Source organism: Zootoca vivipara, chromosome 11 (assembly GCF_963506605.1).
Source record: "Zootoca vivipara chromosome 11, rZooViv1.1, whole genome shotgun sequence".
Classification (NCBI taxonomy): domain Eukaryota; kingdom Metazoa; phylum Chordata; class Lepidosauria; order Squamata; family Lacertidae; genus Zootoca; species Zootoca vivipara.
Window position 1 is genome coordinate 22319850 of NC_083286.1, and position 16621 is coordinate 22336470.

At 40.1% G+C, this 16621-nt stretch overlaps 1 protein-coding gene across 2 annotated transcripts in view; it reads left to right on the forward strand.

The window, feature by feature from the left end:
• PJA2 (praja ring finger ubiquitin ligase 2) overlaps positions 1-16621 on the forward strand; it is a 38018-nt gene that overhangs the window by 11319 nt on the left and 10078 nt on the right. For both annotated transcript variants that reach the window (XM_035099741.2, XM_035099742.2), the window contains 4 exons: positions 1643-2663; positions 7514-7699; positions 12660-12845; positions 13837-13948. In XM_035099741.2, coding sequence (XP_034955632.2) covers positions 1643-2663; positions 7514-7699; positions 12660-12845; positions 13837-13948 — 1505 coding nt within the window. The remainder of the gene's footprint in view (positions 1-1642; positions 2664-7513; positions 7700-12659; positions 12846-13836; positions 13949-16621) is intronic.

Genomic DNA, 16621 nt, shown 5'->3' on the forward strand with positions numbered 1-16621 from the left:
GGCAATATTGATACAACTTTTTTCTTACAAGTGTATTTGAAGCTCATCATAACGATAATAAATTATTAAACTGCGGTCAAAACCTGAGCCATGGCCCCAAATTTGCATAATTCTCTTTTGAGGGAATACTAAAAGTGGTTTGTATGACAGTGGTTCATAGATGGATCATTATTGGAATTCTAGTTTTATTATGCATGCAAACAATAGAATGCACAGAAATGGACATGTTTCAGGTGTTCATTGTCCATGGATATAGGCAATTATATACCATACTTTGTAATGTTGGGTAGTATGTAAGTGGCCTTCTGTTCATTTTTCTCTCCAGCTTTGCTTTATTTGTTGTATCCAGTTAGTTTCTGCACAATCATCTTCTAGATTCATTATCTTAATGTTGTTGGTTGTTGCTATTTTGAAGAACTCTCCCTTCCTCCCCCCTCACCTAATCTTCGCAGTATTTTAACTGTTCTAAAAATGTAAGAATAACTTGAATCCAGTTTTCTCAAAGTAAGACCCGTAGGAACATGGGAAGCTGGCTGGTACTGAATCAGACTATTGATCCATCTACCTAGTATTCTCAGTGATGACAGGCAGCGACTCTAAATGATTGCAGGCAGGGAGTCTTTACCAGCCCTACTTGGAGATCCCGGGGATTGAACCTGGAGCAATCTGCATGCGAGGCAGATGCTCATCAACTACATTACTATATTGTAACCCATCAATTACAGTACTGTATTGTATTGACAATATCGGAGATGCCAAATCATCAGTTAACACGTTTACATCTAACCTCTTAGCCAAATGTTCATGCTGCTGCTTAAAACATATTAAATATAAATCACAATAAAACCATTTAAATGAAAATAAAATAATAACTTTGGCAACATAAAGTGAAACAGCATCCTATTAAAGCTAGCAGAATATGTGCCCTTCCATGTTTTCAGATTCTTTTATCAAAATCACAGAAATACTGGTGGAGAGACAGAGGAAGGACATTCCAGAACCTGCCGTTAATTAAATTGTTCCATGAAGCACTTGGCTTTGACTTGGGAGATTGTATCATAAGGAATGGCATTGACTGAGACACAATAAATATGCACTTGTTTAATCTTAGTAATAGCTATTGATAGAAAATACTGCATTCCTCTTCTTAAGATGTTATAGAACAAGAATTTCCTTTAACTGGCCATATTGGGAGGTTTGATACAGTTTCTAGTGCAGGGATATTCTTTAAAATTTCTGTAATTAAATACTGATAAGTAATACATAGTAATTCTGCAGCCTGTTCAAGCATTCTGTGGTGTCCCCTAAGTTCTTAATATGTGGCATATCAGCAGCTATAAAAATGTCAGGGTATGGTTAACAGAACTGCAAGATGCTGACTTTCACATTCTGACACACAATACTGTACAGCATGATTTTTCAGCATTACCTAAATATATTTTAATTTAGCAATGAACATCCATGAAATCTTCATAAATTGTCTCATATACATATTACGGTTCGCTTTTTTTTAACATTCTAATGAAGAACAGCCACAGTTGAGTATCATCAACAAATGCCATTTTTATTATGTGTGTTGATAAAAAAAACCTGATTGGTTTTATCATTCCAACATATGCTTTCTTTACATTTTTATATAAAGGTTCCAGTCCACTTGCCCAAGTATGCTCTCCTTTGACAGATGTACCATTGTTAGCGAATGTTGCTTCAGAAAATCCTGTTGGTCAAGCTGAACTGAATCAAGCAGTCAACACAGATGCTTCTCCATTTTCTCCAGCATGTTACACTTGGGGCGATGGCCAAACTGTGGGTAACAATATGAATTCTGATACTTGTGGAGAGCACAATAACCTTAATGGACAGAATGGAATTGCTTTTGTAAACATTGACTCTTATGAACCAGATAGCAGTGATGGAGAGGAAGAGAATGACCAAAATGATCTTTCATTAGCTAAAGAAAAAGCGGGAATATTTCAAGAGACACTGGATAGTATGCTTTCTGAATTGGAGAAAGGAGTGGACTCCTTTAGTGATCTGCAGTCACATCTGTCTAATTTCAATCATAATGCTTCAAGCAAAAGTTTTGAAGACATAAGACCAGTGCCTTTCAAGAGACATTCTAGCCTAGAATTGGATACTGCTCACCCAAATAAGACACTTGTAAAAACATCTAGTGAAGATGAGCGTCTAGTAAAAAATAACCTTAGTGATATGGAACAGCAAAAAAATACAGCTGATCCTACAATTAGGACACAAATAGGAATTTGTAATGAACTGAGTACTGTGAAGACAGACCAAGAGAATTCATCAGAACTGGTCGTAAGACCCAAAGTTAGAAAACAAAATCCTGTGAGCCAGTTGGATAGGAAGCATTCTTTTTCAAATGAAGAGGAAGAAAAGACCAGCAGTAGAAGGTGGAGTGAGAATGTGGATGTCCAGCACTGTAACACAGAATGTGTCCTGAAACACAGCAAAGAGAAAAACAATTCTAGTATGTTTTTTGATCCAAGAGACTATGGAGGAGCTCAAAAGAAATTAAAAAGTGAACTAAGGAAGCAAAATATAGCACTTCAAGAAAAAAGCAAAGTGGACGATAGTGCTTTCTGGGATGAATTTGAAGACTCTGGAAAAAATCTATCAAGCTCCAACAAAGATGAAGACAGGTAAGAGTTTCTGCAAAGTTTAATTCAAATTTTCTACATGTCTGAATACCTGTACAATGAAAATCACTATGGTCTCGTAAAATTAAATGGTCTCGTAGAATTAAATGGTCTCGTAGGACTGACCCCATGTAAAGTGCAGTAAGGTGATATCTGCCAAATGGTACCAGTTCCCCACATTCCTTATGTAATTAATGGTCCCAATAGCCCCCTTTATGATCTTTGCCAAAGGGAGTGGGCCCCAAGAAAGAAAATTCCAGACTATACCATCTGACGTTTCTACTTTTCACTATGTACTTTATGACATAATTATTGGTGCCAAAAAGTGGTGAGTTTTTTGTTTCGTTTGTTTTTTGGTGGAGCTGCCAGCCCTAAGAGCCCCAGCAGTTACTCATAAGATCAGCAGTTTTGGAAATAACATAATTTTTGTAAGATTTCTTGATAGCCAGACTTTTTATATCTTGTGACATAAGTATTTTGACCCAGACTTTTGGACTATTAGCATCATCTGCTAAAAGCAAAGCTGCATTTTTCTTTTTCTTTAGTGGTATATTCACTGCTGTTAATGCTGTCTTAATATTTCAGAAGCACTTTACCACTTTGTAAATCATTATCTCCACATGACAGAAAGAGAATGAAGTCATAAAAGAAGCACACAAACAAATTTAGGAATAAAGGTGAAGTGGAAGTAAAAGCTTTATACTAGTGGCCTCTTCAAATATACCACAAACTTTGAACACATCTATAATAATAATAATTTTTACCCCGCCCATCTGGCCATGTTCCCCCAGCCACTCTGGGCGGCTTCCAACAAAATATTAAAATACAGAAATCCATCAAACATTAAAAGCTTCCCTAAACAGGGCTGCCTTGAGATGCCTTCTAAAGGTCTGGTAATTGTTGTTTTCTTTGACCTCTGGTGGGAGGGCATTCCACAGGGTGGGTGCCACTACTGAGAAGGCCCTCTGCCTGGTTCCCTGTAACTTGGCTTCTCGTAGCGAGGGAACCACCAGAAGGCCCTCGGCGCTGGACCTCAGTGACCGGGCAGAACGATGGGGGTGGAGACGTTCCTTCAGGTATACTGGACCGAAGCCGTTTAGGGCTTTAAAGGTCAGCACCAACACTTTGAATTGTGCTCTGAAACGTACTGGGAGCCAATGTAGGTCTTTCAGGACCGGTGTTATGTGGTCTTAGCTGCTCCCAGTCACCAGTCTAGCTGCCGCATTCTGGGTTAGTTGTAGTTTCCGGGTCACCTTCAAAGGTAGCCCCACATAGAGCGCATTGCAGTAGTCCAAGCGAGAGATGACTAGCGGGCAGGTAGGGTCTCAGCCTGCGTACCAGATGGAGCTGATAAACAGCTGCCCTAGACACAGAATTGACCTGCGCCTCCATGGACAGCTGTGAGTCCAAAATGACTCCCAGGCTGCGCACCTGATCCTTCAGGGGCACAGTTATCCCATCTATATCTTGTCCCGAGTTTGCCCAGCAGTGTGCAAATGTAGTGTTAATGCACCTTCTGGAATTGAGCAGATTCATTATTCTATATCTGCTTCATGGGTAGAAAAATTGGGGTTAGGCCACAGGAATATGCCGCTTCAAGCATCTTTAATGCTTTTGGAAAATCAGTTTCCAAAAAATGGAAATTGTTCTATCAAGTAGAGTAGGGCAGGGTGTTTTCAGCATGGGTGAGGTGAGATTTCGAACTGTACACCTTCTCATTGTACTGATCCTTGTGTGCACAAACTCCCACCTCTGATTTATTAATAAAAGTATATACTGCCAATTCAAACAATACAACAAGGCACTGTACAGCAGCACATACAACAAAACACCATAAAAACAGTTGAGAATTATTAAAATGACTGGCTCATCCAAAAATGTAAGCAGTTGCATAGGCTTGTCTACATAAAAAGGTCTTTAAGAGATGCCTGGAAATAAAAGCAAGGGTGTTTGCTGAATCAAGGGTCTTTGCTGAATCTGCTGGAAGAGTGTTCCACAGCACAGGATTGGTGGCATTAATGCCCACCTTCTAGTGGAGGCCATGCCTCCCCCTAAAAAGATGCATCCCCAAAGATACATACCCCGAATCTAGCTTTGGAAGGTGAGGGGGCTAATTAATTTCAGCTCTTCTCACCACTGAAACTAGCTTCAAAAGAAAAGTTCAGGGAGCCATTGCATCAATGCCTTTTTCCCAGCCTTCTCCCCAACCTCCTCAACTGCCTTCATTTGGTTGTTGTATCCTGTATAGTAATTTTAGATAGTTAAGTAGATTTTTAATTTCCCATAGTTGAAACTAATGCGCTCTCTGCACCTTCAAATAAAGAAAACAACTGTTTCAGAGCTGTATCTGTAGGATATCCTTTGCATTATCCTTTCTTTGAATGTTTTAATGAATGGAAGTACTTTATTTTTTTTTTTAGCATATTTAAGGCATTTTCCATGGAACTTGGACCTGAATGAAAAGCAGCTATGAAATTTCCATGTGCTGAGCTCTCCTCTATTTAAACGCACCTCTTCATTAAAAGCGCAAATGTGTTTCTGCCATGTTAAATCTACTTTGTGACACAAAGTTAATTTGTTCAAACACTCAAGTAAAAGAAGAAATAATAGCTGTATCCATAATGATTCTCTAATTTGGCTGCATTCCAGCTTTACTTTTAATCATTCCCTCAGTGCTAACTGGGTATTGTTGCACAGTGTAATTACGAAGACTTGGATTTTAAATATAATTAAAAAGTGCTGGAATTTTACAATGGTGGCCTGTTTCTAAATTGTTCAACAACTGGGGAAAGAGAGTGAATAATTGGAAGGGTAATAACAGAAGGGTGCGTTTTGAAAAACGGTTAAAGCATTAAACTGTTTAGGGGTTACTATGCACACCTTTGGGTCTGTATCCTAAAATAAGAGGTGCCCAAACCACTTCGGTATTTCTGAGAATGAAAATTATGTTCAGCATCTACTAGTTCATTCCATCAAGGCACCAACTCCATAGTTGTTCATTCTTCTGGGTATTTTGTTTTAATTGAACTACTCTCATGTCATGAGCATGTGCTCCTTTGCAAGTGGGAATAAAGAACAGATGGAAGTATTTCATCATATTTAACTTCTGCGCTGTTGGAGCAACTGAATGCTGTACAATCTTGGAAAATCTATTGGAATGCAGCATATTACTTCTTAGTTTAAATTATTTTCAACAAAGCCATGAACATATGGCAGAGGAAAAATCACATTTGCACATTGTCCCATAACGTGGTCAGAAAAATACAGCGTAATTGTCTTAAGAAAATTTTCGTTCTGGGTCTTAAATATGTCTGCAGCTAATTAGGTTAGAACTGCTTCATTCTTTAGAATTTTTAAATGTGGAAATCAGGTATGGTTAAGAAAAATGCAAAGTACAGTAGTATATGAATGACTATATAAGTGTTTTGTGGGAAATGCTAGAAACATTTTACGGCTATTCAAATACATTTCTATGTTGGGAATAAGTAATGGGAAGCAACATTCTAACCAGCTATTTCAGTTAATTGCTTTTAGATAGAACCGTCATCTAGACTTGTAAAAGCAGCTTATTTATTTATTTTATTTAACTGAGAAGCAGACCAAGCTGACTGCTTCAGGTAGTACGGTATTTGTAGTCTAAAATATTACACATGGAGCTTTATTGCCACAAGACTTGTACAAATGTGTCATGGCTTTGGATGAAACTGTATATAGTACTGTTCATTGAATCCACCCTTTCTGACATAAATTTTGTTCGTTTGATTTCATTTTGTTTGAAAATCATGGATCAGATTTGTTATTTGGCAAATGTTTCTCACTCCCAGTTATTGAAAATTGACTAGGAGCTAAGATATTAAACATCTCAAGTGTATATTTCTCAAAGGTAATTTATTGTTATTTACTTATAATAGGTTAAAAAGCTGTAATAAAACACAGCACAAACAAGCAATTAACCAAAACCAACAACATCAAAGCAGTTAAATCATGCAACAGCAAGATTTACAATTACACACTGAAAGCATGCCAGGGCAGAAATGCCTTCAGATTCTTGCTTTATTTTTTTGAAATACACATTTTATTGGCTTTAATAACAATAACAACAAACAACTTTGAAGTACAATGATGCAATTATACAGTCAAGTTACAGTTTAGATTGCTCTTGATCTACTTTGCTATGGTACGTAAAGTGTTCTGAAAGAGCTATTTCCCATTTTCTGTTTAACCAACTCCAAATAGCGAGACTAACCCCCAGTTTCCAATTAGCAGAGATCTCTTTAGATGTCCATGATTTAGAGGCTTGAAAACATTTGGATTTGGGAAAGAAAATTTTGTTGACCATAATCAGTAGAAGAATTGGCAGCTTTTAGTTTGTCCTCCAAAAGGAAGATATGCATTTTCATTTTTATTTTGTTTTCGGCGATATATTGTGTACTGAAACAATGCATAGAGAAACAGTACCGTATATTCCGGCGTATAAGACGACTGGGTGTATAAGACGACCCTCAACTTTTCCAGTTAAAATATAGAGTTTGGGATATACTCGCCGTATAAGAAATGCGACCCGGCGTATAAGATGACCCCCCCCCCCGACTTTTCAGAAGATTTTCTTGGGTTAAAAAGTAGTCTTATACGCAGGAATATACAGTAAATACAATTGACATACAATCCATCCAAACTTTAAGCATGACCAAATCTCACTGATTTCAATGGGGGAGTTAAGCTTGTGCTTAAATTTCTCTCATAGTTTTTGGGACAGAAATATACTTAGCTTGGCTAGATCACAGTCAGCATGTTAACTTCTACGTAAAAATCAACTAGCATTGTAAATGCAAATGGAATATCTTATATTGCAGCTCTGAATGCAGTGATGGTGAATGGTCTGCATCTCTGCCCTCCTATTTTGCTGTGACAGTGAAAGATCAGTCCTCCAGTGATGAGAGCTGGGAGACTCTCCCAGGAAAAGAGGAGCAGGAACCTGAATTGCAGAGTGACAGCAGTGGTGTGGAAGAGGAACATAATGAGTTTGGTTTCCAAGCAGGGTATGTTATCTTATAGAATGAAGTGTACTACTCAGTAAGAATTATTGATGTATTATGTACACTTTACTGTGATAGTTGCTGTTAGAAGAAAACTAATTATTATGTACTGTTCCATATGGGATCATTGGCTGAAATAATTCCAGCAGAAAGTATATAATTAGCTTTTGGGGGTCCCATTTTGGATAAGTTTCAGTATGTAACATCAGGTAAGGTTTTCCAAGTAGATGTTGACTTCAATCTCCTCTTTCGTCTTCATTAGCTCTGCTATACTCTGCATTATCAACAGCTTTGGGGGTCATTGATATCCTATTTTGTGATCAGTAAGGTTTAGCTGAGAGAGAGATGCAGAACCAATAAGCCTACAGCCTTTCAGCACATTGAATATGTGACATACAGTGTGCAGGCAAAAACCAATTTACGTGCATTTGATGTGTGTTCATACATGGCACTGAATCCGCAAGTGACCTGAAAACATCACCAAAAGCGTGCATTGGCCGAGGGAGCAAGCTGGTCCCGGCAGCCGCCCGGCGAAAACCTTGCTAGGCGCTGCAGGGGCTTGCTCAGCCAACACGCTCTCTCTCTGGATGGAGGCGAGGGGCGTGCCAGCGAGGGGCATCATGCCCGCACGTCATGATGTCATGACGAATGCATTGTGATGTCATGATGCTGCGGAGCGGCGTCCCGCCCCCGAGGGGTGCCTCTGCGTTTGATGCCCCGGGTATCAAAGTGGCTAGCAACGCCCCTGCATGGGCATCTGGAGCATAACTCCCGTGCAAAGCAAGGATTGCCTGTATCTATAGCTTCAATACACTATGACTCCCTCACCATGAAAAGCAGCATCTGCTTACTCTGGCATAGTTTATTTTTGTAGACATGCCAAGTATGTCCAGTCCAATCTTCCATGATTTTGTCAAGTTGAAGTGTTACGGGTAATGAAGACTCCAAATAGTGACATCTCCTGGGGGTTGGTGGGGTGTGATTGTCAAGCAGCAAATTCAGCTTTGGTTTAGTTCTATTCAAGCGCATAGATGGTGACTTGAAGGCTGCAGTTTGTTAGTAATGTAATAATTATATGGAATGTGATAAGAGTTTACTGGACACCAGTTGAGGGGTATGGGATGGTGCACAATGATGTCACTGTTACCGAGTGTTCTCTTCGTGTGCTAAAGCCTTTTTACGCATTTACAGATACTGTTCTTGCTCTGTGCCTCAGTAACTTACAAGTGCAGGGCCTACTCCAGGATGCAGCCAGCTTTATATATCACTGTTGAAGTGGCTGTTCTCTCCATTTTACTTGCTTTATCATTTATGAACTGTCAAAAATGTCAAGGTAACAACAAGTAAGAGCACTTAGAAAATGATCACATAAGAGAGAAACCAGCTGTTTCTGTTTTGGTGCAGAGAGGACCATTCCAACATACATTTCCTCTATCTGCATTCTGAAGTGTTACAGTCTCAATAAAGCTGTACCACATAGCTTTTTGTCTCACATATTTATTTATTTTTATCACCCAGCTGCAAGGTGAGCTGGTAAGATTAGAGCAATAAGGGCTGCAGGCAATAAGAGTAGTTATAGTGCTAATAAATAACATTGGTATATCCACTGATATATCCACAGCTAAAACATTAATGTGGCCTCATTCTGCTCCTAATTTAGTATGGTATCTCTAAAATCAGTGTGTTATCTTACCTTATTAAACTTGTTTATTCTCAAGAAAGTCAGTAATGATGGATGTAAGATAAATTTGTCTAATTCAGTAGTTTCATTGTGAAAGCACAGTTTAAAGGGTCGTCCAGGAATTTAAATCTTTTAAGACAACCGTGACTCATAATAAAACTAGCTTTTGCCCTACGTTGACTTGTTCCTGCATTTTTCACTGGGAAAATCAAAAGGGAGTCTCAAACAAAAAGTCTGTGATATCAAATTGTAAGAAAAATTATATATGGTGAAATGGTTTTTTTCCCCATTGTTGTTACCTTGCTGGGTTACAATTTGGCCATAGCAGAAAGGTTATGTTAAGAGAAGCGTCATTGATTATGTAATTTTCACAGGTGCATGTGCTCCATTACATATTCGATACCAACATTGGGAGAAAGGTATAAATTTGTTGTATAAGATACTTGAAAACCTCAAAGTGGGCTTTTGTTGCTGCAATAAAGCTGCTTAGACCACTCCCTCCAGTTCTTCAGTTCTGCTAAACAGAACATATATAATTCTTGGTCTGGTAAAATTGTCATGTTTTCTTAGAGCTGTGCCAGTTTGTCATGCTTGTGTACAACCAGTTGCACAGAGCTTGAGAATTCATTAGCAGGGATTCTAATGACCTTTCCTCTTAAGTCAGTCACTTTTGAGGAACTGGACTAGAGCAGTAGGAATGTCTTGTTGCAAATAAGTAGTGAAGAATCATGTGATTCATTCTAAAACATTGACTTGGGTTGTGGGTTTTTTTTGGAAATGGAAAGAAAAATATAATTAAGACCATAATTTTGTCCACCTACACAATAAAGCAATTGAAAAGGAAATTCTTTTACTTGCATGCTAATGACCTTTTTCGTGTCACATGACTACAATATAAAAAATCGTGACTCTTACAGAGTGATTTAGATAAGAAGTACGTGTCTTCTTGAATACATAGTGCTGACAGTTTTTAAATAGCAGCTAACTTTAAATTATTCCCGCTCCCTATTTTCACACAAAAAATATGAAGGTATGGTAAATCATTTGATATTGTTGACCTTTATATAAAGTCAGCAGACTGTGATCAGTAAGCAAGATAAATTTCAGTTGCAGCTAATTTAGCCAGAGTTAGTCTCATGTAGGTTTATAAACTGCTTTATTTAGCCTATTTTCTCATCAAGAAGAGAATTGCTCAAGCTTCACATTTCAAGCTAAGAGAAACACACACAGCTTGGATTGTTTTGTTTTGTGTTAAGACAGATGGGGGGAAACAAAGGGTTATATCTAATTGTATTTCTTTGCTGACAGAAGACTTTTTGATCCAGTGGAGACTTCTATGAGTTAAAAGGTGAGAGGAAAGTGATTTTCACAAACTCCTGCTTTCTCCTATAGTCCCTTGAGTGTGTGCAGGTTGCTGCAGAGGGAAGGAAGAATATGTGAAAATGCTCCCCCTCTCTTTTCGCTAATGGAAGCCTGTGCTGAATCAAAGAGTTTTTCATCAGTGAAGGGACACTATTAGATGTAGAGTTGTATAAGCCCACAATGTGTCATTGTCTTTTCACACAGAAGGATCAAGAGCAGGAACTCTACAAAGAGCAGGTAATAGTTCTACTAAGGCCCTCCGCAGTCATTCAGTACAAGTAGTAGCCACTTGTGTAGTGCTGATTGAGTCATTGGTCTGCCTCCTCATTCTAGCACACGGTGCCAGATTCTCAGGAGTTTGAGGCTCATTCCTTGTATAAAAGGTGAAAAAAGCTGTACCCGTTTAGTGTCCTAATCATAAGTGCACTACTTTGTTCAGGTTTGCTCCTTTTGTACTATATAATTTGCTTTTTACTATAATGTTCTTAGTGGATGTTTCCACTTCCACAATTCATAGAATCATAGATTCTGAAGAGTTGGAAGGGACTCTGAGGATCATCATGCAGGACTATGCAGCTGCCCCATAAGGGGATCGAACCTGAAACCCTGGCATTATCAGCACCATGCTCCAACCAGCTGAACTATCCAGGCTCAATTCCCAAAGGGATATTTTCTGACTACTATTAATATTTATGAAAAATAAATTTAATATTGCAAAAATTACAGCTCTGATTAATAAATTTCTCTTCTCTTGTAGTTAGCCAGCTGCTTTAACTTGTCCTACTCACTTCTCTGACTATCTGCCTTCCAAATGATCCAATTACAGCCTACATTCATGATTTGCATTTTGTGAAGATGGCAGATTTATTCCTCTCCAGAGCAAAATCACTAATTTTCAGTTACAATAAAACCTTTGTTTTGTATTCTGTTTATAAAATGGGGGAAACAGTATCATTCAATAATTATGCAAGGTAGAACGTTCAATAAACAGTGAGGGTTTAAAATGATTTTTATTCATTTAGTAAATTTATGTTCTGCCCTTCCTCCCATGGGAGCCCTGGACAGCAACCACCAAAGTAATAAAACAATTAAAATGAAGTAAAAACATTTTAAAGTATTTTTTAATAAAAAAACTTCTAAAAGCATGTTAAACTGTCATCATTGTGCTATAGTAGTAGGAGAATACAAAATTCAACTATAGATTCATAAATGGACTAGACAAAGAAGAGTAGTAGGGTGATATCTTCCCTGCACAATGTGCTAGGGGCTTTGGCTCACATCACCAGAGCAGTTTATGCAGACATTAGATAAATGTATATATCATATGTATATACTTAGGTAAAGGGACCCCTGACTATTAGGTCCAGTCGTGGCCGACTCTGGGGTTGCGGCGCTCATCTCGAATTATTGGCCGAGGGAGATGGCGTACAGCTTCCAGGTCATGTGGCCAGCATGACAAAGCCACTTCTGGAGAACCAGAGCAGCACATGGAAGCGCCGTTTACCTTCCCGGTGTAGTGGTACCTATTTATCTACTTGCACTTTGACGTGCTTTTGAACTGCTACAGGTTGGCAGGAGCTGGGACCGAGCAACGGGAGCTCACCCCGTCGCAGGGATTTGAACCGCCGACCTTCTGATCGGCAAGCCCTAGGCTCTGGTTTAACCCACAGCGCCACCTGCGTCCCTGTATATACTTACTCCCTCTCAATTTTTAAAAAAAGAAATAATGGTATTTTAACTATTGCTGTTGAATCGTTACTTAATAGGATGTGCTGCTTTCTATGGAAAATGGCTGCCAGGTTTCGTTTGCTTGCAGCTGGACATAATATGAGCATTCACCAATGAAGAACACACTCTGTACACTTGCTTACATGTAGTTTTACTTTCATTTTGTATAGCTTTTCTCATTTTTGTATAAAGGGAACAGACTACCCTAGAGGACGGTGAAATTCCTTGGTTGCAATATCATGAAGAAATTGAAAGCAGCAGTGATGAGGAAAATGACCAAGTGAGCCATTTTGTGCATCCTGGCTTTTTCATGTTGGATGGAAACAACAATCTGGAAGACGATTCCAGTATGAGTGAAGATCTAGACGTGGAATGGAGGTACTTTACTATGTGCTGATGCTTATTTGAGACATTCACCACTCGCGTGTTGCCTGCATTAAAATCAACTGAGAAATGAACGTTCTGTGCGGCTGTAACAGGTTAACTTAACTACTGAAATGTATTATGAGCTTTGGGTCTCAGCATTTGGTGAGCCTCTGAATCAAATTAGAGAGATGTTCTGCTAGCTTCCCAATTGCTATATAGCACTGTGATTTCCCTCCTCCGTCCTCTGCGCAAATTAAAATGTGTCTGGGGTCGAGGGAGGGAGTTTGGAGAATTGCATGTTGAAGGGAGGGGAGGCTTAATGAGGCAACTCGTGCTTACACACTGCATGTCCATATCAAAAAGGAAGGCCTGTTAGCATGTTGGGCCATTGCTAAGGATTGACCTCACATGCCACCTGTTTCCTTGGCATACATGGGGGACTTACCAGCAAGGCCAATTGTGCAAAGGTGGAATTTTTGGTCTGCCACTCACTAACGGATTACTATAGTAAAAATCCTGTAGCTGCAGATATTTTTTTGTGTTTACTTTCTGCATGGCAGCTCAGCTCTAGTTCCCGCCTAAGTATTCATTAGCACAACTTAAAAGAAAAATTCAAGAAAAACCTCTTAAAGCTCAGCCCTGGAGATGACATTTTCACTTATTTCTCCCAGAGGAACTGTAGTCACCCTAAAAGAGCCAACACTTTTTGACTCAAAGAAAAGAAATTTTGGCTGTTAAGGTACCATATTGAAAATACTGCTAATCAGGTTGATTTTGTGTTGCATGCATGTTCTAAGATCTCCATGCCAAGCCTGTTGAATTGTTGTTTTTCCTGGCAGCAGTAGGTTTCTTTGTGTGCCTTGTTTTTCAGACTGAGAACTGTCTGAAGTTCTGAAACATGAGAGGCAAATGTATGCAGCCCCTTGTAACAGCCCAGTTTTTTTGGGGGGGGGAATATGGTATCTAACGGCAATTGAGAACATAAATCCTGCTTTTCCCCTAGGCTGCTTGATGAATTTGGTGATGGCTTGGGTGTTGCTCAAGCCATTTCTTATGTGGATCCCCAGTTCCTTACATATATGGCCCTGGAAGAACGACTGGCACAGGCCATGGAGGTAATGCAATACTTTTATAAGTTTTCATTTTAAGATTAGTTAAACTGAGGGAAAACATAGCTCAGCTACATTTATATTAGCACGAACATGCACTGTGGATTAGGCATTTTCATATTTATCACACCTGTGAGGAAGCCCACAAGAAGCACCTGAGTACAGTAGGACTGTCCCCACAGTGACTCCAAGCAATTGGTAGTCATAGGCACAGTGGCTCTGACAGTGGAGGTGGAACATAGCTTTTTGAACACTGGAGGGGTCCAGCCCCTACCCCCAAAATAGGGCGGTGGCAAAAAGGCTCAGCCCTCAGGAGGTGGGGTGCAAAGGAATTTGGACTGCTCTTTAGGAAGAAATGAGGAAAGGGAGTATAAAGATATCTGCATCAACTTTATTCTGTCCTTCAATTTTGCTCGATTAAAACAGGATTTTTCTATTAAACATCTGCTATATGAGCATTGAGCGTACTGCATTGTCTTAAATGCAGTGTAAAAAACATTGGCAATATTTCTATTTATAATGTATATGTTGCTGGATGGATGTCTCAATTATTTCAGTTTTGTTCATTCATCCTTGTAGCATGGGAATGTGTTTATATACTCCCCCTGGTTTAAGTCAAGGGACTCAGCTAGATTGGTAAAGAAAAGGCGTTTTATATGTGTTGTATATGCAATATAACACTTTGACACCATATGGTGCCGTGGAGTGCTGTCTTTCTCTACCGGATTTCCCTGTATGAGTTTACGATGCGTTTAACTGAATCGCTTCTTTGACGTGTCTAGATCCAGCCAAGGTTTTTAAAAAAATATTTATACAGTGGTACCTTGCTAGACGAATTCCCTGCTAGACGAATTTTTCGCTAGACAAATTCGTTTTGTGAAAAATTCGTCTAGCGAATCGCGGTTTCCCATAGGAATGCATTGAAATTCAATTAATGCGTTCCTATGGGCATTTCCCCCCCCAATGCATTCCTATGGGATTCACAAGACGAATTTTTCGAAAAACGAATTGACTCACAGAATGAATTAAATTCATCTTGTGAGGCACCACTGTATTTGTATAGCGTCTTACACATGGCTGCCATTAGTCTCCCATTTAAGCGACTGGCCACCTCCCCCAGGTTCAGCAGTACTGGGACATCTGATCCAAACCACTCATTGGTTTCTGCTTTAAGTCAAGTTTTTTTAAAGCCAAGCTGGAACACGCTATTTGTTATTACTACTTTGGAAAGAGGTGCAATTCTTCTATAGAACATAGAGAAGGGCAAGGGCTCTCCCTGATTTAGGAGCTGGAAAGGAAGATGCATTGTACTTTGCAAGTATTCAGGGCACCTCTGGGGGTCAGCATCATGTCACAAGGTCCCTGCCTCACCTGTTGTAGGGGAAGGGTAAGGGCTGGTGACCTTGGTGTGTCCCACTCCTCATGACCCCGTGGACCAGAGCAATCCAGGCACTCCTGTCTTCCACTGCCTCCCACAGTTTGGTCAGACTCATGTTGGTAGCTTCGAGAACACTGTCCAACCATCTCGTCCTCTGTCGTCCCCTTCTCCTTGTGCCCTCCATCTTTCCCAACATCAGGGTCTTTTCCAGGGAGTCTTCTCTTCTCATGGGCTGGCCAAAGTATTGGAGCTTCAGCTTCAGGATCTGTCCTTCCAGTGAGCACTCAGGGCTGATTTCCTTCAGAATGGATAGGTTTGATCTTCGATCTTTTTGCAGTCCATGGGACTCTCAAGAGTCTCCTCCAGCACCATAATTCAAAAGCATCAATTCTTCGGCGATCAGCCTTCTTTATGTTCCAGCTCTCACTTCCATACATCACTACTGGGAAAACCATAGCTTTAACTATACAGACCTTTGTTGGCAAGGTGATGTCTCTGCTTTTTAAGATGCTGTCTAGGTTTGTCATCGCTTTTCTCCCAAGAAACAGGCGTCTCAGAGTATATAGAGATAGCCCTCGGTGTCAAATTTTTGGCGCCTGCTGTTCAGTATAACATTTTCTCTAGTTTGTTCTGTATTAAGTTCAATATTATGTAGGAGATCAGTTTCAGGCTTTCAGATATGGGTAAATTCAGCTATTTCCTAAGTTATGGGGTTTTTTTTAATAACTAAAAAAATTGGGATAAGTACCAGAACAGGCCATATGATCACAAGTAATTTAGATCCAAGTTTAGAGGTCATTGAACACTTGGAATCTTAATGTAATGAGAAATATAATAAACTTCTGCTTTTTAGTGAACAAGGAAGGTTGAAAAGTCCTCCTCCCAAAACTAAACCCAGTTCTACCGTGTTTCTCATATTTTAAGGCATCCCTACAAAATAAGGCATGGCAGGATTTTCCTGAGGTGGAAAAATATAAGGCATACCTCGAAAATAAGCCGTACCGGGTGGTGGAAGAAGGTCTGTGGCAAAGAAGGGTTGCTGCTGCCGCGTTAACCCCCGAGACCTGGCTGCAGCCTCAGCGCGCAGCGCGTGCAGCCCCAGAACCCGGCTGTAGCCTTTGCGCGCGGACACCCGGGACCCGGCTGCAGCCTCAGCGCGCGCAGCCCCAGGACCCGGCTGCAGCCTCAGCGCGCAGCGCGCGCAGCCCCAGAACCCGGCTGTAGCCTTTGCGCGCGGACACCCGGGACCCGGCTGCAGCCTCAGGACCCGGCTGCAGCCTCTGCCTGCCGCGCGCGCAGCC